Below are 25,991 nucleotides of genomic sequence, written 5' to 3'. Positions count from 1 at the left end.
GTCCACCGAGGGCATGCTTTTTTCTCTGTTTCCTTCACTACTAGGTCCCACAACAGATGCTCTATTAAAAAACTACTGAGTGAATAAGTGAATGAATGCAACAGAATACACAAACTCCTATAAAAAAGATACTTGACATGTTCCAATCAGATCTCTGTAAAATATGTAAGATTTTAATTCTTCTCTACTAACAGCAAGGGTAGAAACAAAAGGGACCATAAATTTTAGAAAGAAAGTTGTCCCTTGGAATCAGAGGAACTGCAGAAACAGACAAAATGTGAACGAGGGAGTTCGTGGGATAGCCAAGTTGATATTTAATAGAATTTTCATACACTGAACATTTCATTCGAGGATCACATTCCTCCTCTGCAGGACATGGCAAAGAGCGAACCAATACCCAGCCTCTCAACAATGAAACAAAATACACAGTATAACACCCTCAACTCCATTAGATACCTTTTTGAAGCCAGTATCTCCATCTTCTTGTTACACTTAGATTGGGGTGTGCTCAATTGTTGCCCAAGTTTGGATGGGGACCTTCTAGGGAACTACATTGTTTTCAGGGCAAAAGGTCTTTAAAAATCAAGGACAGGACGCAGTTGCAGCTCCCACCGTTTCCACTCCCAAAGCAGGCAGCTGGGAGGGGGCTCCTCTGTGTTGTCTAGACCCCAATTGGGGTCAGAAAAGACTCTCAGAAGGCCCCCAATTTGATAATGAACAACTCCTACATTTCTTTCTTCAGATCACTGTAGCCGCAGACACTTAAAAACTGCCTTCTCTGCCCTTCCGGGAAGTTTTTCTTGATGGTCAATTTGTAGCAATAGCTTAAATCATGACTTTGAACTTGGATTTATCACATTCACACACCACCTAGGGTAAAGCAGGGACACTAGTTATATCCAGTGATATAGGCATGGACTGATTGCCCTGGTCAGCCCCCGAAGGAGTTCCTGGGAATTTGTGAACCCACTGAGACACATCTGCATGGATCCCTAAGGGACATGGAAGTCTGTGTCAGTGGGCATATAGAACCCTTCTTCTGAAGCACAATGTGGGGGATGTGCCTATGTGTACTGCAGGTCTGGCTCTCCACAGATGACAGCATCCTCCAGAGAAAGCAGTGCTGTGTCACAAGAGGCTGCCAGTCCTGAGGGATGTCACCAGCTCGGCTTTGTTTCCATGGTAACTATACACCTCTTTCAGACTGCGCTGTTCACCATTCTCATAAAAGGGTTAAAACTACCTGCACACAACACCTGAGAAAAAACACACCCAGTAAACACACTGTGGCTGGATGTGAGTGGCCTCGGGTGGCTGGCTCCCTCCGCGTGCCTGTCAGGGACTGGAAGAAGGGGAGAGGGGCTTGCTCCTACAAGAACTCAGCTTTGTGCATTTCCATGAAAGATTCCGGCCACTCAAGGAACTTCTGAAGTTAGAGTAGGTGGCCTGCTGGGCACAAGTTTTAGTGAACAGTTTGGTGGCCTCGTTGCATTTTGAAAACTCATGCTCCTGATAAGAAGCCATTAGGTTCAGGCATTTAAAAATATCTTGCTCTGAGGTGACACCTTGTGGCACGGAATGACAAAGGCCAATAGCTTTCACTCAGCAATAGAGAACTTCACCAAAAACTGTCATTGTAATAGTCGCAGCACTTTCTCAATGCCAATTCTTTTATTAATTCTACAGATACTTATTAATTACTGAGACTATTAAAAACTTTTGGATGGATTCGTACATTTAAAATCTGTAAATCAATTAACGGTATTTGTGACTGAGTACAAATATTTATTCAAAATCTGTAAATCAATTAACAGTATTTGTGAGTGTATAAATATTTATTCAAAAATGGAAAAATGCAGAGGTTCATTATTAAGTGAAAGCATTTTTCTAGCTTTCTTGCTTCTTTTCCTTGGCAAATACTGAATTCCTCTATGCCAGACACTGGACCAGACAATCACACCTTGGAATGGCATGAAGCAGCTCCCACCTGGCCCCTGCTTGATTTTAGAGGCCTCTTAAGAAGGTAAAAGAGGGGATATTCATATCCATAAATAAAATTACCCTGTTTAACTGACAATTCTGGGGGCTTTGCATGCATATAAAAACTTCCAGGGGAAGGTAAACTGGGCACACGCCTATAATCCCAGTGGCTTGGGAGGCTAGGGCAGGAGGATCAAAAGTTCAAAGCCAGCCTCAGCAAAAGTGAGGCACTAAGCTACTGAGACCCTGTCTCTAAATACAAAATAGGGCTGAGGATGTGGCTCAGTGCCCCCGAGTTCAATCCTCCATACCAAAAAAAGGTTCCACAGTTAACACATAACTTGATATTTGATTGAGGCTGCCGTTATGAGTCAGCAGGACACTCGAAATGTCTTAGATTCTCTGTTTTGGGGAGAAGGGTGTGCTGGGGATTTAATCTAGGGCCTCACACACTCTTGGCACAAGCTACAGCCCAGCTCAAAAGGCTTTTACTGAAGGAAGTTACCCGAGCATCCTCTAGAGGGGGAGGTATAGCTGCTTCTGGCCACGTGGTTAGAAAATCCAGGACTGGATGCAATGATATGAAACACTTCAAGTTCTATTATGTTTTTTTTGGCTATCCAAAGAAATGAATCAAAGAGAAACATAACCACTAGTAATGGTTTCTAAAAGGATTTAATGATTTTAGTCACTTATCTAAGACCCATACTTTAAGAACGTTAAAAAATGTGAGCATTAGGAGATGGCTTTCTAATTCCTCTATTTTCTTAGAGAAGAGCACAGAATAAAGATGTCAGGAATGATGTTTGGCTAGTACCAAGATCAGTAAGACTGATATTCACACTAGAAGCAGGTGACACAAATTGAGCACCACCACACGTCTGCACACGTCAGCATCTCACAGAATCCTCAAACCCCGGGAAACTCTCCCTCCCACCCAGAGATGCACTCTGCTTCTGAAAGGCCCTACCCAATGGTGAGCACGAATATTTAGTCATCAGTGTCTGCTCCTCTCTGGCCAGCTGACCTTGAGGTCAGCCTCACCTGAGGGGCCCCCAGTGAAGGTAAAAAGACAATAACTAACAGGGTGGCAGGAGAAGTGTGTTCTGCACCAGGTGACCCGTGTGACTCCAGTTCACAGTACCCTGTTATAGACCTTATGCAGAATACCAAGAGGAGCTTACAGGCTCCAAACAAAAAGTAATGATGAGGATATGGAAATGCCAATTTTCTGATCCGTGTTTGATCCGTATATGTTGTATGCATTTATTAAATTATAACATTCTACTCCATAAATATGTACCATTAATTAAAAATAACTGGGCATGGGGGCACACACCTGTAATCCCAGCTATCTGGGGGGCTGAGGCAGGAGGATGACAAGTTTGAGGCCAGCCTGGGTTAACTCAGTAAGACTCTGTCTAAATAAAAAAAAAAGTGAAAAGGGCTGGGGGTGTAGCTCAGTGGTAGAATTTCCCCGAGTTCAATCCCCAGCACACACTAAGTTAATAAATAAATTCAGTAAATAACATAAAACCCAGGTATAAACTAGATATTTGTCAATTCATAAGGATGAAGACAGACTCAAAGTAGAAGAATGGGGGAAAAAACATGCATAAGGCATTAGTCAAAAAATAGCTAATGTTTCTTTACTGTTATAAATGAAGTCAAAAGCATTTAGAGATGAAGAGCCACTTCTCAGTGCATCTAGAAAAACACTGCCTCAAAATACATTGGATAAAAATGGACAGAACAAAGGGAAACCAACAAGGATATACAGAGCATTCATGAAATCTGAATACATAAGGCCAGTCTGATTGAGCCGTCAGGTCAGACCAGATAAATTCTAAAGGAACAATATTATACACACTGAGTTTCTCTGAGCATGTGGCTATAAAGTTAGCAATAAATAACCAAAGAACAGCATTGAAATATCCCCTGAATTTGGGAACTAACCTAAATTTTACTAAATAACTGGTTAAAAAAAAAAAAACATTAACAAGGAAAAAATATTTAGCTCAAGTAGCAATGAAAACCCTCCATACCAAAATAAGGCAACACACAACCAAAGCATTTCTAAGGAGGAATCTGAAATATATTTCTCAAGAAACAAGAAAGGTTAAAAATAAATGAGGATTCAACCAAAAGGTTGGAAAGAGAAATTCAAGATGGCTGAGCAGAGGTGCCCTGTCTGTCCCCACAGAGAAGAGCTGAGCAACAAGGGAAGCCGAGTTTTGAGAGAAGAGATTGAGGGAGAAGGGCAAAAATCAGCCAGGAAGTGCACAACCCTCAACAGCATGGAGAGCAGGAAAGGCGAGCTGGAGAGAAGATGGAAGGAAACTGCAGCTTCCATTGTGGCTCAGTGGTGGGGCTGGTGGATGGGGGGTAGAGACGCCATGTTGCTGGGAAAAGGTAAACAGGGAGCACCCAGCCCCCATTACTGCAGCACCCCAGTCATCCTGACTGCAGGAGAATTCCACAGAGCTCACCAATTTTTAGATCCACAGTGGGGTCCGAGTCCCCACCTGGAGTCCAAGCTGGGTAACCATCACTGCTGGACATTGTCCTGCCTCACGGACAGGTAGCTGGTCCCTGGACGCTGTGAAAGCCTTTTGTCACCTCACAGGGCAGAAAATAGGCTCCTCCGCATCCTGCAGCCTCAGGACTGGGAGCTGTCAGAGCCACAAGTCTGATTCCCACCTGTGCTCGCCACATGAGGGGAGGTCATCTTGGGACTGTCACTTGTAGGGGTAAAATCCAGGGATCACCTATAATACATGTCCCTTGGAGCCTGAAGAAGTTGCCATCTGTGTCCAAGACTGCAGACCAAAGCCACAATCCCCAGCATCACCCACAAACTAGGCCACCAAGAGAAAGTCTCCTCCATATACCGCAGTTCCAGGAATTTCAGGGCCGCGAGTACCAACCTAACCTGCATGTGCCCCGTAGAACCTAGGGAATATGTCACTCATGGCTTGTAGCCATGGGACCAGAGGTGCTGGTGCTCACCAGCCTAGGCATCAACCAAACTTTTCTTGGAACACGAAGAAAGTCCCATATCTTCAGGGAAGTGGCTACCAGAGCCACAGCTCCAACACTACCAGTGATCATCCCAGAGAACCCAGCGTCAGTCCCCTTTGTGTCCCATGAAATTTAACCTGAGGACACATTGCCACAGACCCAGCATCATCCCCCTCATCCTATGGCCCCAGAACCGTGGCTGCAGATGCCACGGTCCAGGTATCTCCCACATTCATCCTGAGGGATCTGGGAAAGATCTTCTCATCCTGACTCTGGAACGATGGCTTCTAATGCCACAGCCTTGGTGTCACCTACACAGTACCCTCCACATCCTGCACGACTAAGACGATGGAAACTGTTGCTGTAAGTGCCAGTTTTGTCTGTGCTCAACTCTAAGAGCTGAGGACACGCACTTTGGAAGCCTCTGTCCACTGCAAAGTTGTGCAAGTACTTCTGTGGCCTGCTGCAGCAGAGATTAACGAGGCACTTGAAAGAGTGGAGGCAGGAGGAGGGACCATGAAGAAAGCTTCCGAGACACTATTAAGCCAATAAATATTGGCATTATGTGAATTCCAGAAGGAAGTAGAAAGACAGTGAAGACGTCTTCATGAAATAGCAGAAAACATCTCAAATCTTCAAAGCCACGGCACATCCAAGTACCAGAAGCTCAAAGGAGTTCATGTAGGTTCAACAAAAAAATAAAATTAAACTAAAGAAAGACCTTCACCAAGGCATGGTAGAGCCAAACTGTCAAAAGGGTAAGACAAAGAATTCTGAAAACAGCAACAGAAAATTGTCAAGTCCCATATCAGGGGAAGCCCACCAGGCTTAGAACAGATTTCTCAGGAGAAATCTTACAGGCCAGAGGGAAGGAGAAGATATATTCAAAAATCAAGAAGAAAAAAAACCACCACACTAACCAAGAATACCATACCCAGCAAAACCACCCTTCAGAACTGGAGAAAGTCGAGACTATCCCAGAGAGGCAGGAACTGAGGGTGTTCACTACCTACAGTCCAGCCCTACAAGAAATGCTTCGTGGGGTCCTCCACCAGAAACCAAAGGAAGGGAACCACGACTGTGCAAACACACAGATTTACAAGAAGAAAATCAAAACTTGGCATGTCTGGGAAGTACCAAGTCACAGAGACACATAAAAATAGAGGTGGGAAGGTACAAAGTCTACAAACAACGAAGGGGAAGAGAATGAAATGACAGGAAGAAGTCCACACCTATCGATAAGAGCCGTGAATATAAATGAATTAAATCATCGACAGACAGACTGGCCAAATGGATTTTAAAAACAACCCGACTCTGCTGCCTACAAGAAACTGACATTAATGGTGAACATTTAGCAGAATAAAAGGATTTAAAATAAGTATACAAGTAGAAGCCAAAAGCAAACTGGAATGGTTACCCTCTTATCGGATAAGGCAGACTTTATATCAAAAACTGTGAAAGGAACAAAGAAAGCCATCGTACATTGATAAAATGATCAATTCAGCAAGAGGCTATAAAACATATATGTACCCAACAATCGACCAGTAAAACAAATATTGAAATTAAAGGGAGAAACAAAATACTATACAGTATTAGTTAGGGGCTTTAACATCCCACTTCCCTCAATGAACACATCATCCAGACAGAAAAATCAGTAAATCAATTCCAGCCACCCAGCACCATCTGCAATCAACAGAGCCATGAACCTAACATTTACCGAACATTTCACCCACGAGCCACAGAGTGCACATTTTTCTTACCAACACACAGAAAATTCTCTTACATTATATGCTAAGTCACAAATTGAGTCTCAGTAAATTTTTAAAAAACTGAAATCGTATGCATTTTCTCAGACCACAATGGAATAAAAAAACAAATCAAAAAGGATAGAAAATGAATGAATAAATGGAAATTGAATAACGTGCTCCTAAGTGTCCAAAGGATAATTGAGGAAATGGAAAATTTTTTTTAAGTATTTTTTAGTTGTCAATGGACCTTTATTTTATTTATTGATCTGTGGTACTGAGAATCAAATCCAGTGCCTCATACATGGTAGGCAAGTGCTCTGTCACTAAGCCACAGCCCCAGACCTAGAAAAAAAATTTTAAAAAGTCTTGAAACAAATTAGAATGACCCAATTGTATACCAAAATCTGGAATGCAGAGAAAGCGGTACCAAGGGGCAAGTTTATAGGAACAAATGCACACACAAAAATAGATCTTTAATAAATAACCTAACCTAACCATGTACCTCAAGGACTTAGAACAAACCAAAACCAGCAGAAAATCCTCAACTATAAAGATCAAAGCATAAATAAAATCTAAACAACAAACACAATCCAAAAAATGTTGGCTTTTTGGAAAAAAAATGAAATTGGCAAACCAGACTAATCAAGACAAAAAAAGAGACTACGCAAACAAAATTATTAGAGATGAAAAAGGAGACATTATAACTGATGCCATTGAAATACAAGGGATCATAAGAAACCCCTGTGGACAACTATGTTAAAACACTGCCAAACATGGAAGCAATGGACAGACTTCTGGACACGTATGACATAGCAAAATTAAGACTCCAAATGCACCAATAACTAATAATGAGGTGGGATCAAAACCCAAATCTCCTAACAAAGAAGACTGGACTAGACGGCTTCACTGATGAATTTTACCAATGTTTTTATTTGTTCTAATTAGTTAGCCATGACAGTAGAATACATTTTGACACATTATACATGAATGGAGTGTGACTTCTCATTCTTCTGGTTGTACCTGATGTAGAGTTACGCCGGTCAGTCGTTTGATCATATATGTACCCAGGGTAATAATGTTCAATTCATTCTACCATCCTTTCTACCCCCATAGCCCTCTCCTCTCTTCACTCCCCTATCTGGTCCAAAGTACCTCTATTCTTCCCTAGAGCCCCCTTATTAGCATTCACATATCAGAGAAAACATTCAGCCTTTGGTTTTACTGGGATTGGCTTATTTTGATTACCATGATATTCTCCAGCTCCGCCCATTTACCAGCAAATGCCATAATCATTCTTCTTTAATGCTGAGTAATATTCCATCATATATATACACACCATATTTTTTGATCCATTCATCTGTTGAAGGGCATCTAGGTTGCTTTTATAGTTTAGCTATTTGCTATAAACATTGATGTGGCTGCAAGTGTTATATGCTGATTTTAAGTCCTTTGGGTATAAATAGAGGAGTGGGATAGCTGGGTCAAATGTTGATTCCATTCCAAGTTTTCTGAGGAATCTCCAAACCACTTTCCTTAATGATTGCACCAATTTGCATTCCCACTGGCAATGTAAGCATATATACCTTTTTCCCAACATTCTCACCAACACTTATAGTTTGTATTCTTGATAATTGCCATTCTGATTGGAGTGAGATGAAATCTTAGTTTTGATTCACATTTCTCTAATTGCTAGAAACGTGGAACATTTTTTCACATATTTGTTGGTCAATCGTATTTCTTCTTCTGAGAAGTGTCTGTTCAGTTCCTTAGCCCATTAATTGATTGGATTATTTGGGGTTTTGGGGGGCATTAAGTTTTGATATATCTTGGAGATTAATGCTCTGAGGTACACGGGGTAAAGATTTTCTCCTATTCTGTAGGCTCCCTCTTCATGTTATTGTCTCCTTTGCTGTGAAGATAGGCATTTATCAATTCTTGATTTTACTCCTCGCACTTTAGGAGTCTCGTTAAGGAAGTCAGTTCCTAAGCTAACATGGTGAAGATCTGGTCCTACTTTTTCTTCTATTAGGCATAGTGTCTCTGTTCTAGTGCATAAGTCCTTGCTCCACCTTGAGTTTTGTGCAGAGTTAGGCTTCCCTCCTACACACAGGTACTGTGCAGCACAGGTGTTTTTTCAAGCAGTGTCTCTGATCTCTAAATTCTCTATACAGTGACCTGCCTCAGTGTTCCCAAGAATGGGGTTCCTTGAATTCCTTTATTGCTTTACTGCATTCATGTAGGGACTGTCCTGGCTTGAACCTCCAGGAGCTATCACAGCTGAGGGGCTGGGGATCTTCCCTTTGCTTAATTTATACAAGATCTCCTGAGTCCCTGAGCCATTTTGAGTGTCAGAATTAAATTTCAGTAAAGCCTCCCTGCCCCCATTTTTGATTACTCACCCACCTAGTGGAGAGGCTACCGTCTGCTTTTCTTGGCTCATTCTATGGAGCCACTAAGAAGTGACCCGTATATTCCACCACCTTGCCACCTCCCTCTGAATTTTACCAAACTTTTAAAGAAAAACTTGGGCCAGTTCTTCTCAAAATGTCCCACAGAATTGAAAGAAAAGGAATGAACTCTACCAAGTTAATGAGCTAATGAGACCTGTGTGACCCAGTTACCAAAACCTGACAAAGACACAAAAACTACAGACCTATGTCCCTGATGAACACAGATGCAAAATCAACAAAATACTAGCAAATTGAGTTCCACGGCACATCAAAAAGGTCATGACATACACTGTGATCAAACTGGTTATATTTCAGAGATGTAAGGTGTCACAGCACATGCACATCCTCACATCAACAGAATGAATAACATCATGTTCATCTCAACAGGTATAAGAAAATGATAAAGTCAACATTCCTTCATGATAAGAGCCCTGAACAAATTAGGTATAGAAGGATTATACCGCAACATAATAAAGGCTATGACAAAAAAATAGCCAGCAACACACTGAATGGGGAAAATCTGAAAGTATTTCCTCTAGGATCAGGAAGAAGAAAAAAAGCATCCACTCTCGCTTTTATTTAATATGGTGGTAGAAGCTTAGTCAGAGCAATTAGACAAAGAGGAGGAATACAAACAGGAAAGGAGGAAGTCAAATAGGATGGTATGATACTGACATAAAAGAAACCTATGAAATCAACCAAATTATGCTATGTGTATGTACAAATAAATCACGGTGCAGCCCATGTCTAAGTATCATGCACCAACTTAAAAAAAATAGAAGGTAGACCAGTAGAGGAAGGGAATTAAGGGAAGAAAGGAAAAGAGAGGGAAAGTATTGAGGGAATTAAATTGATTAGATTTTTATGTGCCTATATGAATCTCACAATGAATCCCTATATTATATATAATTATAATGAACCAATACATTTTTTTAAAAAAAGAAACCTAAAGACTCTATCAGAAGACTGTTAAAATAAATGAACTCAGTAAAGTAGGATACTAATCAACATACAAAGTCAGTAGCTTTCCTACACACCAATAATGAAATTCCTAAGAAATCAAGAAAGCAATCCTCTTCAGAATAGCTACCAAAAAAAATAATGAAATGCCTGGGAATAAGCTTATCCAACGAAGTAAAAGAATTCACAATGAAAATTCACAAACACAGATGTAGAGATTAAAGAAAACACAAGATGACAACAAGATCTCCTATGTCCATGGGTTGAAAGATTAACATTAAAATGTCCACACTACACAAAGCCAACTGTAGATTCTCCATCAAAATAACTATAACATTCCTGACAGAGCTGGAAAGAATAAAATAAGATTCACATGGAAGTACAAAATATTCTAAACAGTCAAAACAATCTTGAATAAGAAGAGCAAACTGGAGATGTCAAACACTTTATTCCAAGATATGCTACTGTGTTATTGTAACCAAAACAACATAAAAACAGACTAACAGACCAATGGAAAAGAATCTACATATCAGAAATAAACTTCTGCATCCATAGCTAACTCATCCTTTACAAAGCTACCAAAAGATACGTAAACAGAGAAGGCACAGCCTCTTCGACAAATGGTGTTAGAAAAACTGGAGTTCCACATGCAGAAAACTAAAACTTGACCCTCTTACCTTGCACAAAAACAACTCAAAATGGATCAAAGGCCTAAATGTAAGACCTGCAACTCTGGAACTACTAGAAGAAAACAGAATATGCAGTTCAAGACTTGGTATAGCAATGATTATCTGGATAGAACCCCAAAAGCAATGATTGGTAAATGGAATTATTTCAAACTCAAAAGATTCTGTACAGCAAAGGAAACAATTAACATAGTGGAGAGATAAACCCACAGAATGGGAGAAAATATTTGTCAGCTATTCATCTAACAAAGGGTTAATATTCAGAACACAAAAGAACTCAAAACCTTAATTTAAAAAGAAGTAATACAGGGGCTGGGGTTGTGGCTCAGTGGCGGAGCGCTTGCCTAGCATGGGTGAGGCACTGGGTTCAGTTCTCAGCACCACGTGTAAATACATAAAGGTCCATCAACTAAAAATATTAAAAAAAGAAGTGATCCAATTTAAAAACTGGTCAATGATATGAATAGACACTTCTCCAAAGAAAAAATATAAATGGGCAACAAATATATTAAAAAATGTCCAATATCACTAACCAGCTGGGAAATGCAAATCAAAACTATAATGAGACATTTAAATAACTAATTGTCTACTATCAAAAAAACAAAAAAATAAAAATAAGGAGGAGGAGGAGAAAGAGGAAGAGAGGAAAAGGAAGAAGCAGAGAAATTTTTTAAAAAAATGTTGATGGGGGATGTGGAGGAAAAGGAACTCCTATGTGCTGTGGGTGGGAATGTTAATCAATGCAGCCACTATGGAAAACAGTACAGAGGTTCCTCAAAAAAATAATAAAAAGTAAAAGTAAAAAAGCTACCACATGATCTATCTATATTACTGATAGTGGAAATGAAATCCAAAGGAACAATATACAAAAGAGATATCTGAATATCGTGTTTATTGTGGTATGCATTAGCTAAGATATAAAATCAGCTAAGTGTCTGTTGATACATGAAAGATCATGTGATGTACATATATAATGAAGTATTAGTCATTAAAAATGAAATGCTGTCATTTTTAGCAACACAGATAGAACTGGAATACATTGTGTTAAGCAAAATAAGTTAGACACAGAAAGACAATTACTACATGTTCTCTTTCATGTGTGGAAACTAAATAAATTGACCTGAAAATACAATAGTGATTAAAGGGACTGAGAAGAGCATTGAGGGTGAGGAGAAAAGAAGGGTGATTGGATATGATCACAGCATGCTGTACGCATGTATGGAAATATCATACCAAATACCATTAATATCAATGTTAGTATTTAAAAAACACAGTAGGATCAAAGATCTAAATGAAAAATCTGAAGATACAAAATTACTATAAGAGAACATAGGAAATGCTTCAAGACATTGGGATAGTCAATGATTTTTCAGATAGAACTCCAAAGGTATAGGTCATAAAATAAAAATGGATAAAAGGGATGACATCAAACCAAGAACCTTCTGCACAGCACAGAAAACAACCCTCAAAGTAAGCAATCTACAGAAGTGGAGAAAATATTTGAACTTATTCTTATGTTGAGAAATTAACATCCATAATGTAAGAAGAACTCAAAAATCTAAACACTATAAAAACGACCCATTTTTTAAAAAGTGGGCTAAAGGGGATGGAGTTGTGCCTCAGTGACAGAGCGCACGCCTAGTATACATGAGGCACCGAGTTCAATCCTCAACACCACATAAAAAATGAAATAAAGGTTAAAAAAAATTGGGTTAAAGATCTGAATGACATTTCTCAAAAACACAAGTGGCCAACAGGCATGCTTACAATAATTACAAAAGAAATTCTTAGGAATAAATTTAACCCAAAAAGCAAAAGATCAATGAAAACCAGAAAACATTTATGAAAGAAATTGAAGAAGACATGAAAAAGTAGAAAGACATCCCATGTTCATGGATTAGAAGAATTGGAATTATTAAAATGGCCATACTACCCATGGCAATGTATGGGTTCAATGCAATCCCTATCAAAACACCAACAAGATTCTTTAAAGAATCTTTAAAAATTCTAAAATTTATATGGAACCACAGAAAGAATACATAATAGTCATCTTGAAAGAGAAAAATAAGATGAACAATAACAAAGAGGAAGGGATTATAATACCTTACTTCAAAACATGCTACAAAGTTGTAGTAATCAAAGCAGTATGGTACATAAAAACAAAATTTTAAAAAGCTGGGGGCAAGCTGGGTGTGCAACTATGGCAACCTGATTTTTTTTTTTCCTGTAATGGAATTTGAACTCAGGTGCTCTATCACTCAGCCACATCTCTGTCACTTTTTATTTTTAATTTTGAGGCAGGGTCTCTTTAAGTTGCCTAGCTGACCTCAAACTTGCAATCTTCCTGCCTCAGCCTTCTGAGTTGCTGGAATTACAGGCATGCACCACCATGCCTGGACAGCAAGCCCATTTTTGACAAAGGTGCTAAGCACACACATCAGAGAGGCCTTTTAGTAAAAAGTGCTGGGAAGATGGATATGCATGTGCAGAAAAATGAAGCTAGTCCTTTATCTTTCAGCAGCTATAGAAATCAACTCCAAGTGGATTAAAGTCTTTCATATAAGACCTAGAGCTATGAAATTGTTACAAGAAAACATTGGAATGGGCTAAGAATTTTGAGACAAGACCAAAAGTACTGGAAATCAAAGTGAAAACAAACTACATCAAACTAAAATGTCTCTGCAAAGGAAATATTAGATGGAAGAGATAACCTATAGAGTGGGAAAAGGTATTTGTAACCCACACATCTGACAAGGCATATCCACAATATATAGGCAACTCTAAAAACTCAACAGCAAGACAGGAAATACACACTCAAATGACTCAAGTTTTTGAGGAAGATACATCCCAACAGACATTTCTCAAAAGCATTCGTACAAACGGCCAACAGGTACGCAAAAAAAGTTCAACATCGCTCACCATCAGGGAAGTGCAAACCCAAACCACAAGGATGTATCACCTGCCCCCATTTAGGAGGGGTATTTATCAAAAGACTAATGCTACCCTGTGCTTGTAAGAATGTGGAGAAAAGGGAACCTTGCACATTGCTGATGGGAATGTGACTCAGTACAGCCATTAGGGAAAAAGAGTACAGAAACTTTGGATGATCAATCCCACTGCTGGGTATATATATATATATATATATCCAAAGGAAATTAAATCAGTATGTGGAGACACATGTGCTCTCTCATGTTCACTGCAGCACTATTCACAAGAGCTAAAGATGGGAACCACCGAAGCATTCCTCATCTCATGAGTGGATAAAGAAAATGTGGTATATACACACAGTGGAATTCTAGTCAACCATAAAAAAGTAACAAAATCCTGTCATTTGCAGCAACATGGATGGAAATGGAGATTTTTACATTAGGTGAAATAAGCCAAGTGCAGAGGACAAGTACCATACATATGTTTCCTTACATGTGAACGCTCACATGGAATCTCATAGAAGCTGAGAATGGAATGGTGTCTGCAGGGGTCAGAGAGCAGGGGATCCGGTTGACAAGGTAAAAACTCTTGTGTACTTTTCTTTGAGGACTATGGGGAAAGGCTGAACAGTGGATGGAGATGGGTGGGAACAAGTCCTGGTGTGCTATTACATACCAAGTTCACCATAGATAACAGTGAAGTTCTGTCATTGTAAAAAGCTGGGAGAAAACATTTTCAAAGTGTGCACCATAAGGAAATGATAAATGTTTAAGGAGCTAAATTTTTAGCCTGATGTAATCATCAGGCAATGTATCCAGGTACTTAGATATTACATAGTACTCCATTAATATGTATGATTTTCATGGTTTTGTATGTCAATTAAAAACAAATGCATAAAAGAACCACTGATAAAAGAATGAATAGTGGCATTTACATGAATGAACCATACATCTGAAATGCATTCTGCTGTGATAACAAGTTAGAATAAATTTTTTTAAAAAGAAAAAATAAAACAAAAACACGTGCATGCACTTATATTTTATAAAAGCATCTATAAACAAAATTTTAATATTAATTACAATGTTTACTTGTTGGAGGGAGAGATATGACCTTGAGAAATCTCAGAAAGACAAAGAAAGGAACTCTGAGCACCCAGACAAAAAGACCAAGTCACTTAAGTGGAAAAAACACCACTAAAATACAGTGGAGCATTACAAAGTCCTCAAAGAATAAGTAAATCAAAAATTTGTACCAGGTCAACTTGAAAGTTACAAAGAGGTTACAAGGAAAACAGACTTGGTAGTAAAGCAATTTTTAAAGTCTTGAAAGGCAACAAAATATATAATAATGGTAGAATTTTTATAAAATATATGGCAATCTCCAGGATATGCAAAGAACTCAAAAACTTAACAGAAAAACAAACAAAAAACCCCAATAACCCAATCAATAAATGGGCAAAGTGAACAGGCACTTCATTTAATACAATGGTCAACAAATGCATGAAAAAATGTTCAACCTCTCTAGCAATTAGAGAAATGCAAATTAAAACTTCACTGAGATTCCATCTCACTACAATCAGAATGGCAGTTATCAAGAATACAAGCAACAATAAGTGTTGGCAAGGATGTGGGGGAAGAGGTACTCTCTTATGTTACTGGTGGGACTGAAAATTGGTGCAACCACTCTGGAAAGCAGTATTGGAGATTACTTTAAAAACTAGGAATGGAGGGGCTGGAGTTGTGACTCAGTGGTAGAGCACTCGCCTGGCATATGAGAAGCACAGGGTTTGATTCTCAGCACTGCATATGAATAAACAAAGATCCATTGACAACTAATTATATATATATATATATATATATATAGGAGTAGAATCACCATTTGACCCAGTTATCTCATCCCTTGATATATACTCAAAAGACACAAAATTCAGCATATCACAGTTATGCAGCCACATCAATGTTTATAGCAGTTCATCTCACAATAGCTAAGCTATGGAAACAATCTAGCTGCCCTTCAGTAGATGAATGAATAAAGAAACCGTGTTATATATACACAATGGAATATTACTCATCATTGAGAGAGAATAAAATCATGGCATCTGCAGGTAAATGGATGGAGTTGGAGAACATAATGCTAAGAAGCCAATCCCAAATAATCAAAGGCTGAATGTTTTCTCTGATTAGTGGATGCTGATCCATAATAGGGGTGGGGGAGAGCATGGGAGGAATGGAGGAACTCTAGATAGGGCAAAGGGGAGAGAGGGGAAGGGAAGGAGCATGGGGGTAGGAAAGGCAGTGGAATGAGATGGAAATCACTGCCTTAAGTATATGTATGAAGACACAAATGGTGCAACTCTACTTTGTGTACAATCAGAGATACGAAGAATTGTGCTCTATATGTGTACTATGAATTGAAATGCATTCTGCTGTGATATATAAAAAATCAGAATAAATTTTTTAAAAAAGAAAAATAAAACAAACATTGAGCAAAAGAATGAATAAATGCAAGAATAAACGGATGAATGTTTTGGGATTTATGATATGTCACACAATATGACATTGACAGTGGCATCAGTCACTTCAATTTCACATGTTTGAACCACTATACTTGAGCAAATAGGCAGGCTAGGAAGTTTTGTGAGTTCATGAACAGGGACTATCCTGAGGTTTTTTTTTTTTTTTTTTATGAAACAGGTTTTCTCAACTTCTATCATTTTCTGGAATGCATTTTGATTCACTATTATATATTGTAATGGCAACTAATTCTTATAGTAGAAATAAAGAGAAGTACAAATAAAAAAGAAATATCATTTAAATAACCTTTGAATCAATAAAAAAATAAAAATAAAAATGGAAGATATTTAAAATTAAACAACAAATATTATACCTAAGAGACTCACCTAAAGCAGTACTTAACAGCATTAGATGTATTATTAAACAGAATATGATATCTGAGTTTTGGTAGAAAAGAACTTCACATAACTAACCATAGAGAAAATACTGGTGAATTAGGATTCACTAAAATTAAAAATTTTATCAAAAGAGATCATAAACACATCATATAAGAAAGATGTACAAAACTCAAAGTGAAGGGAGATGTGTACAGCAGCATTTCTAACTAGGTACTAATGTGCAGGGCTGGTACATAAAGTACACCTAGGGATCAATATAAAATGACAATTCTATAGACAACCGATCCAGACATTTTAGACACTACACAAGAGGAAATTCAAATATCTAATAAACAGTAGATAGGAATATTTTAATTAAAACTTCAACGAACATAGGAGAAAAATTTTAAAACCAAGAGTTTTAAAATACTTGTCAAGGATCTGAAACAACAGAACTCTCATACAAGCTGGTGGAAAAGCAAGTTTATTCAACTACATTGGAATAGCATTTTGGCACCTCTCAGACTGTGAAAAGATATACACACTATAACCCATAGTTCTACTCCTAAAAACATATCTGGAGAAAACACTTTCATATATTTATCAGGAAAAATGTGTATGATTCTTAAGAATGGCTTTATCTAAAACCATCCAAAACTTCAAAATGCAAACATCCTACAGTACTGGGATGGTGCCTATGGCATATTCATGTAACTGAATGCTAAACTGTGATGAAGAGTAATATACTTCACACACATCCATCAGCATAAATGGATCTTAAGAATGACCAAGCAGAAAGAATAGGCCATACAAGATAGACGCAACATAATTTCATTTGTTTACCTTTCAGATCAGATAAAGCTAAACTACATGTTACCTAGGGGTACATACAAAAAAGAATAAAAATCACAAAAGAGCAGAAGGATTTTCACACAATTCAGGACAGTCGCTACCCCTAGGAGGGATGGAGGAAATGAACAGAGAATCACTCAATTTGGAAAGATTCTAAGCTGATGTTCTAGTCCTCAGTCTAAGCTGTGGCTGCACAAGTGTTTATCTGACAATCATTCACTGAACTGTACACATGCTTCACAATCTCTTCTGCATATGCATAATGTTTTTTTCCTAATGCAAAAATTTAAAATTAAGAGCAGTGGAATCACACACAACAAAAGATAATGCCCCTGGTCAGAGAAAAGGGTGGAATGGATTTCAGGTGGTGCATACCACAAGTTTAGAAGTAATAGTAATGTCCCATTTCTAAAACTAGATATTCACAAGTATTTGTCGTGTGGATATTCTGAATATGCTACGTGTAATTTATAATGAATTGAAATGTTGATATTTAACATGTAGTTAAGAAACCTCATGAAGAACAGCTAGGTATATATATTAGCATGGTATTGTGTGAACATGTGTATTCATATATTAGTGAGTTGTTACACTAATATGACCTTGAGAACTAGTGTGGGAACCTTCCATCACTGTTAGCATGATAAAATGAATTTAGAAGTTTTAATAACTTGGTTGCATCTTTTAAACATCTCTTACAAGCAGAGTAGCCTACATACAAGGGGGTGAAACAAATTCTCAGGCTGGATCTCAGAGAAGTGCCCCCGTTGTGTCCTCTCAGAGGCTGAAGGGCAGTGAGTGGGACCCAGGACTCAGACTCTCTCTCCACAGCCACAAGAAACTCTGGTTCCTGGATGGAGCCCTATTTCCCCCCTTCACCCTCATGAATGTTTGGAGCTGGTAAGCAGCTGACCCCGTGGCCTGACAATAGTCAATCTGTAAAGTGACTATTATCTGCTGCAACGTGAAGAACCACCCAGATTAATTTAACTTTATCCTGGAAGATTTATAGTTCTCTTACCTCTGTCTTCCAAGTTCTGCAGCTTATGTTTGAAGCTAGTATTTTCCATTAACGACTCTTGGTTCACAGTCTAAAATGCAAACAAAAAAAAATGTGTGTGTATATACTTATGTATGACATGTATAAAATTGCAAAGAAATAGTGCCACACTATCCCTTAAAAAAATAATAAGCCAGTATGTTATGCAAATACATTTCTAATTCTAGAAAAGCAGATGAATAACTGAATGGTACCTGAGATACGTTTTCTTCAACTTGTGAGTGCTCTGGGGAAGAGAGATCACTCAGGGGGTGAGGACTTGGGAATTCTGAGTATTAGAGAAAAGAGTTTCAAGTGAATAAACAATTAGAGAAATAACATCTCACTATTACTCTATATTAAATCACATAATAAAAAGATGGGTACACAGTCCTAGATAAAACAATGTTTGCATTTTTCAGGGTACGTATGTTATGAGGTTTGTAGATCACTGTAGATAAGATGAAGAGTCCAGGACCTCAACTAGATCACACTTCACTAACTGCCCATCTGGCCCCCAATATGGGCAAGGAGTCTATCACCTCACCCTGGAGATTCTTCTCTTCCTTTGCTTGCCTCCCTTACTTGCTCCTTACCTCTTGGGTGCAATGATTTGACATCTACACTGAGCAACGGCTATCACACTTAACACCTCCGCCAGCACCTATGCTGCACATTCCGTCTGCAGAACTTGTTCATCTCACGGCTTCAAGGTTGTATGCTTAGATCAGCATCTTCCCATTCCCCCGAACCCGCGTGGCAACGACCATTTTACTCTGATTCTATGAGTTTGGCTTTTGTAGATTCCACACATAAATGAGCCAGACGAATGAATGCTGTGTGGTCTAACTTAACTGAGCATGACGTCCTTCAAAGTTCATCCGTGTTGTCACAAATGGTGGGATTTCTTCCTCCTTTGTGGAATGGGATGATATTCCATGATGGATCTATACCACATTTTTTCCTTCCATTTATCCATTGACAGGTGTTTGGATGGTTTCCATATCTTGGCTAATGTGAATAATGGTGCAGCTATTTCTTTGGCATACTGATTTCATTTCCTTTGGATACCCACAAGTGGAATTCCTGGGTCATACCAATTCACACTCCCACCACCAGTGTACTGAGGGTTTCCATTTCTACATTTGCCAACAATTGTTACCTCTCGTCTTTTTGATAGTAGCCATCCTCAAGCATGAAGTGATAGCTCGTTGTGGTTTTGATTTGTGCTTCCCTGATTAGTGCCACTGAGAATCTCTCCACACATCTGTCAGTCATTTGTATGTCTTCTTTGGGAAAGTGTTTAAGCATTTTGCCTTTCTACCTTTTTTTTCTATTTAGTTACTTATGTATTTTAAAATTTTCTACATTCTGTTGGTTGATTCCTTTGAAGTTTTTTGCAGTACCACTTATTTTTGCTTTTGCTGGCAATATTAAAATTACTACCAAGACTAATGTAAAGGAGCCATTTCTCTTTAAAGCCTCCAATATTGAAGTCTATAATCCATTTTAATATTTCATATGGTTTGAGGGGTTTTATTCACTCTTTTGTATATTGATGTCCAATTTTTCCAGCACCATTTATTGAAGAAACTTTCCTCATTGTGTATTTTCCGCACTGTTGTCAAAGATTAGGTGACTATATATGCATGGGTTTCTTATTGAACTGTTCTCTTACCATTGGTCTGCAGGTCTGTGTTCACGCCAGTTTTGAGCAATAGCTTTGTTACAGTTTGACATCTGTGATTCTTCCAGGTTTATTCCCCTTTCTCGAGATTGCTTTAGCGGTTTGGAGTCTTTTGCTACTGCATACAAATTTGGGGATTTTTATTTTTTGGTAAAAAAAAATACCATTGGAATTTTGATAAGGATTACTGGGACTCCATAGATTGTGGATGGTATAGATGGTATAGTATTAATTCTTCCAAGGGCTGGGGTTGTAGATCAGTAGTGGAGCGCTTGCCTTGCACATGTGAGGCACTGGGTTCGATCCTCAGCACCACATTCAAATTAATTAAAAGTATTGTGTCCATCTACAACTAAAAGTGTTTAAAATAATTAATTCTTCCAATCCATGAACATGAGAGATCTTTCCATTTGTGTTGATTTATCAATGTCTTATAGACTTCTGTACACAGGTCTTTCATCTACTTGTTTATATTCATTACTGTTTTATTTGTTTTGATGCTACTAACATGGGATAATTCTTGATTCATTTTCCAGATAATTTGTTACTAGAACATAGAACAGACTAAAATTGATTAGCATAATTATATAATAATGGGGTCAGTGTATTTTCATACATGAGTATAGCATGCCCTGATCAAACTGAAATATTCTTTTTCTACCTTACCCCCCAACATGAACCCTTGCCAATCCCTAGTAGTCACTATTCTACTTGCAGATTGACATGTTTAACTTCCCTACATGAGAACCTATAGTACTGTCCGCATCTGGCTCATTTCATTGAACATAAGTTCCTCCAGTTCTATCCGTTTTGCTCCAAAGAACAGGATTTCATTTTTCTGCAAAAGTAATACCATGGTGTATACATACCACTATTTAATTGTTGAGGAAGACTCGGGCTAATTTCTTAATTATTATGAACAATGTCACAACGAACATGGGCATGCAGGTACCTCTTTGGTAAGTTGATTTCAATTCCTTTGGATATATTCCCAGGAGTGGCAGAGCTGGATCATACAGTAGATCTATTTTTAATTTTTGGAGGAATCCTCATACTGCTTCTCCACAGTGGCTCTACCTAGTTACATTCCCATCACCATATAAGCACATACAAGTTACTTCTCCACCTCCTCACTGTAATTTTGTATATAAACATGGTATATATACACATTATGTATGTACATATAAATACACAAGCATTCTAACTCAGGAAAGACGGTTCCTCATTTTGATTTGCATTTCCTTGAAGGTTAATGGACATTTTTTCCACATATTTGTTGTCTAATTGTATTTCTTCCTTGGATAAGTGTCTATTCATATTCTTTGACCATTTTTAAAATAAATCATTTTTATGTTTTTGAGTTCTTTAGATGTCCTGAACAAAACCCTCCATCAAAGGAATAACTGGTCAACATTTTCTTCCATCCTGTGGGGTCGTCTCCTATATTAACTTTTCTGTGCAGAAGCATTTTAGTTTGAAGTCATCCTATTTATCATTTTTTTTGCTTTGGCTTCCGGGGTCTAGCCAGAAAATTTTTGCCTGTCCCTAGGTGTCCATCAACAGATGAAAAATGTAAAAAAAAAAAAATGTGGTATATGTATACAATGGAGTTTTATTCAGCCATAAAGAAAAATTAAATAATAGCATTTGCAGGAAAATGGATGGAACGGGAAAGTATGGTGTTAAGCTGAATAATACAGATTCAGAAAAAAACAAGTGTCATGATGTTTTCTCTCATTTGTGAAAGTTAGAGGGAAAAGAAAGAAAAAATGGGTCTCATGAAAGTAGAAGGGAAACCACTAGAATAGAGGTAGGGAGCATGGGGGAAGGAGAAGGTAAGGGCAAGAGGACGTACTGGAAAGTGAAATTGATCGAACCATATTATATGTATGTACGAACATGCCTCAGTAAACTCACTGTTCTGTATAAATAATATGCACCAATAAACCTTCATAAAATAATAATTATTCAGCTACATAATAGTTAAAAAAAAAAAGATGCAGACCCCAAGGGCATGCCCTTCCCTTGACCTACTTCCTTCAACAACACCCCACCTGCCTACAGTTACCACCCAGAAGTCCACCCAAATTTTACCCCCCTCAAATGAAATAATCCACTTCTGAGGTTTCATCTCTCGTCATTGCCTAAAAGCTCACCTCTGAACCTCACTGCACTAAAATCAGGCTTTCAAAACGTGAACTTGGGAAGCCATTCCTTCACCCAGCCCATGACAGGGACCTATGTCAAGAATCAGCTGGCTATAGATGCATAGATTTACTTCTGGGGTCTCTCTTTTCCACTGTGTCTATTTTTATGCCAATGTCATTTTTTTTGATTACCTTGCTCTGTACTATGTCTTGAAATGAGGTACTTGATGCCATCAACTTTGCTCTTTTGCTCAAGATTGTTTTGGTTACATCTACCACTACCATGATGCCATCTGCCACAATGTGGCCAAGGAGTCCAAACCAGCGGAGCTGTCTGATCTCAGGCTTTCATCCTCCAAAAAAAGACACTGGCAAAGGATGAACTGATGACCAGGCTTCAGAAATCAAAGAGAACAGGGAAGTTCATGGCCCAGTTTCAGAGCCTTGATGCCAAAGCAGCTGCTTCTGGATCACAGCCAAAGGGGCTTCAGGAGACGGATCTCTCTCACCTTCAGAAGAGGGTTCTAACTTTAGGATCTCAAGTCTCAAAATGAAGAAGATTTTTCAACAGACATGAGTATGGCAATATGCAAATCAATGGAAGTGTAACTGATGTGATTCTGCAATCTGTATACGGGGTAAAAATGGGAGTTCATAACCCACTTGAATCAAAGTGTGAAATATGATATATCAAGAACTATGTAATGTTTTGAACAATCAACAATTAAAAAAAGAAATTATTTTAAAAAAAGACAGGGATTTGCTAAAAAAAAACCAAATTAATAACAAATGTAGCATACAGTTTCATTCTTCACAAGAAAACACATGGAATCTATTTTTGCTGGAAACAAAGGAGTTAACAATAAGAAAGAAGCCAGCCAGGTTTGATGCACTCAAAGAAAAAGTTGTGAACCTCTTTGTCTATTGAGTGAATACCTTCTGCCTCCTAAGACACGAGGAGGTGTCCTTCAGTGCTCCCCACATGAACATTAAATGCTGCTGCTCCAGTATCACACCTTCCACACAGCACTCAGCAACCCTTATTGTTATTTAAGGAACAAAACACTGACAAGGGAAGATGACTGAATTCCAAACACTGCCCCTGACATCTGCATCACTTATCAACTGCTCCTGCAGCGTAGCAGGCCAGTCAACCCCATGACAGCTGCTGAAAAGATGAATGCAAATTCTACAACCGCAGAAGAGATGGATGGAATTATCCAGGCTGGTTTATGAAAGCTGTTTCTGAACTAGAACCTTTAGGATTTATAAAGTCTAAACAGAAGACTTGGTCATGTGACAAGGCTAACGTGGGGAGACTGAAGGAGACCAGTCGTATTTATATATCACTAGAGGAGAAATGTGTAATCCTCCCTTCTGTGATATTTAGCCAGAAAGTACACTGCTAATCCCAAACAGGTTTGTATCAAAACACCTTTGGAGTATTTTAGAATTCAACAAATAACATACTTACACTGTAACTCAAACCTCTCATACGTTATCATTGTACTTTCTACAAAGTCCTTACTAAATTGAATCATTTGTGGATATGGATATCATAAGTTTCTTTATCCAGGAATATATATTATTTGCTATTTTTAAAAGATTCCTTTGGCTATTTAGTGTAGTTTGGGCTTCCATATGAATGTTACTATATTTTTCTAGTTCTGTGAAGAATTTTATGGGTATTTTGGTGGAAAATGCATGGAATCTATAGATTGCACTGGACCATCTGGACATTTAAGCTATCAATTCTTCAATCATGAACAAGGAAAGTCTTTTCATCTTCTATTTACAAATTCTCTCATCTGTCTGATTATTCCTGTAGAGAGATTGTTTCTTTGATTAATTCCTGGGATATTTTATTTATTTGTAGCTAGTACGAAGAAATGCCTTCATTATTTTTTTTCAGTGAACTTTGTTATTGGTATATAGAAAACAGATATTTTATGTTGACATTGCATCCTGCTACTTTACCGAGTTTATCAATTCTAATAGTCTCTTGGTGGAATATTTGAATTTCTACATATAGAATAATACCTACAGAGATATTTTCATTTCCTCACATTGGATGCCTTTTCTTTCCAAAAGCTCTGCTATGTAAATAAAAGCAATGAAAAGACATACTTGTACTGTCCATGATCGTAGAGGAAATGCTCTCCGCTTTCCCTCATGGAGTATGACGTTGGCAACAGTTTTGCATATGTAGCTTTTAGTAGTTGAGGCAGGATCTTTCCATCTCTCACTTGTTGAGAGCTTTTATTATGAAGGGGTGTTGAATGACGGAACTAGTAGTTCCCTCCCCAACCTGCCAGTACTGGGCATCTGAATGCGGTATGGTGGGGGAGCGCCCGCCTGCAGTCCTGGCATTTAGCAGGAGTCCCTGTGCAGCTGACCACACCTTTAGTCTCATAGGGCAAGGGCTCCACCCTCTTGGTTCTTGAAGGCAGTGTCCTCCATTCTCCTCCTTGTCCCAACACCTCTCTCTTGCAGGGCACCCAGTGGACTTCAGTCACAGTTGTTCTGCTGTACCGTGTAGGGGTCATGTGACAGTGACCCACAAGTGAGTGTTGTGGAGTGTCTGTGGAGTCCTGGAGGCAGGAATACGCAGGAGGTTCTGACACCTAGAGCAGCCCAGACAGACGACTGATCACTGCTCAAGCTGGCTCCTAGCTACAGCACTGGGGGGGGGGGGGTGGGTTACAGGGAGATAACCAGAGATCCTTTCCCAAAGCAAGGCTACCGAGCAGATTTCAGATCACTTGTCTAAGTGAGCTGCAAGCACATGAGGATTGAAACTCTTCAGTGTTTAGGATTGTCAGCATCCATACTGGTTGAGTTTTCTAGGATTTATTATTTTATTTTTTGGTGGGAGATGGTACCGGGGATTGAACTCAGGGGCACTCAACCACTGAGCCACATCCTCAGCCCTATTTTGTATTGCATTTAGAGACAGGATCTCACTGAGTTGCTAAGAACCTCGCTTTTGCTGAGGCTGGCTTTGAACTCATGATCCTTCAGCCTCAGCCTCCCAAGCCTCTGGGACTACCGGTGTGTGCCACTGTACCCAGTGGACTTTTTCCACTCTTATCCCATGTAAGCAGGACTCCTATCTGCAGACCCTCATATACCAGGGTATTTTATTTTTCTCACTATACTGTTATTCTTAAGTCTCTAAATCTTTCAGGTTTCAGTCTTTAGCTGCTTTTAAATGTCTCTCCTCAATGCTCATCTCAAAAATGCAGCCATATATCTATTACTTTAGTTCATCTTTGTGGAAAATGTTGTGATAAGTGCCTTTTCTTCAGCCAATTTGAATCAGGAATAAACAGGGGGAAAAACCACAAGGGATTTTTATATATTGATCTTATTATCCCATAATTTTACTTCTAGGGGAAGCAGTTTAACAGTTCTGAGATTTCTGGTGGAAGAAGTTTGGTGGTTCTCTCTATATAAGAGTTTTTCGGTAACAGTGACAAGTTAACTTTTTCCATTCCGGTATGGATCCTTTTTTCTGTCTTGTCCAATTTCTCTGACTAGGACTTGCAGAATTTTATTGAGTAGAAGTGGTGAGAGTAGGCTGCTTGCTTTGATCTTAAAATT

At 38.6% G+C, this 25,991-nt stretch overlaps 1 protein-coding gene across 1 annotated transcript in view; it reads right to left on the bottom strand.

Moving 5' to 3' along the window:
* Sycp2l (synaptonemal complex protein 2 like) overlaps positions 1 to 25,991 on the bottom strand; it is an 86,038-nt gene that overhangs the window by 21,020 nt on the left and 39,027 nt on the right. The window contains exons 20-21 of the mRNA XM_078020537.1: positions 18,770 to 18,843; positions 18,537 to 18,606 (exon numbers count right to left, since the gene is read on the bottom strand). Of these exons, the coding sequence (XP_077876663.1) occupies positions 18,537 to 18,606; positions 18,770 to 18,843 (144 nt within the window). The remainder of the gene's footprint in view (positions 1 to 18,536; positions 18,607 to 18,769; positions 18,844 to 25,991) is intronic.

The sequence above is a fragment of the Ictidomys tridecemlineatus genome, chromosome 8, assembly GCF_052094955.1.
Source record: "Ictidomys tridecemlineatus isolate mIctTri1 chromosome 8, mIctTri1.hap1, whole genome shotgun sequence".
Lineage (NCBI taxonomy): Eukaryota > Metazoa > Chordata > Mammalia > Rodentia > Sciuridae > Ictidomys > Ictidomys tridecemlineatus.
This window is presented reverse-complemented; position numbering and strand designations above follow the sequence as displayed.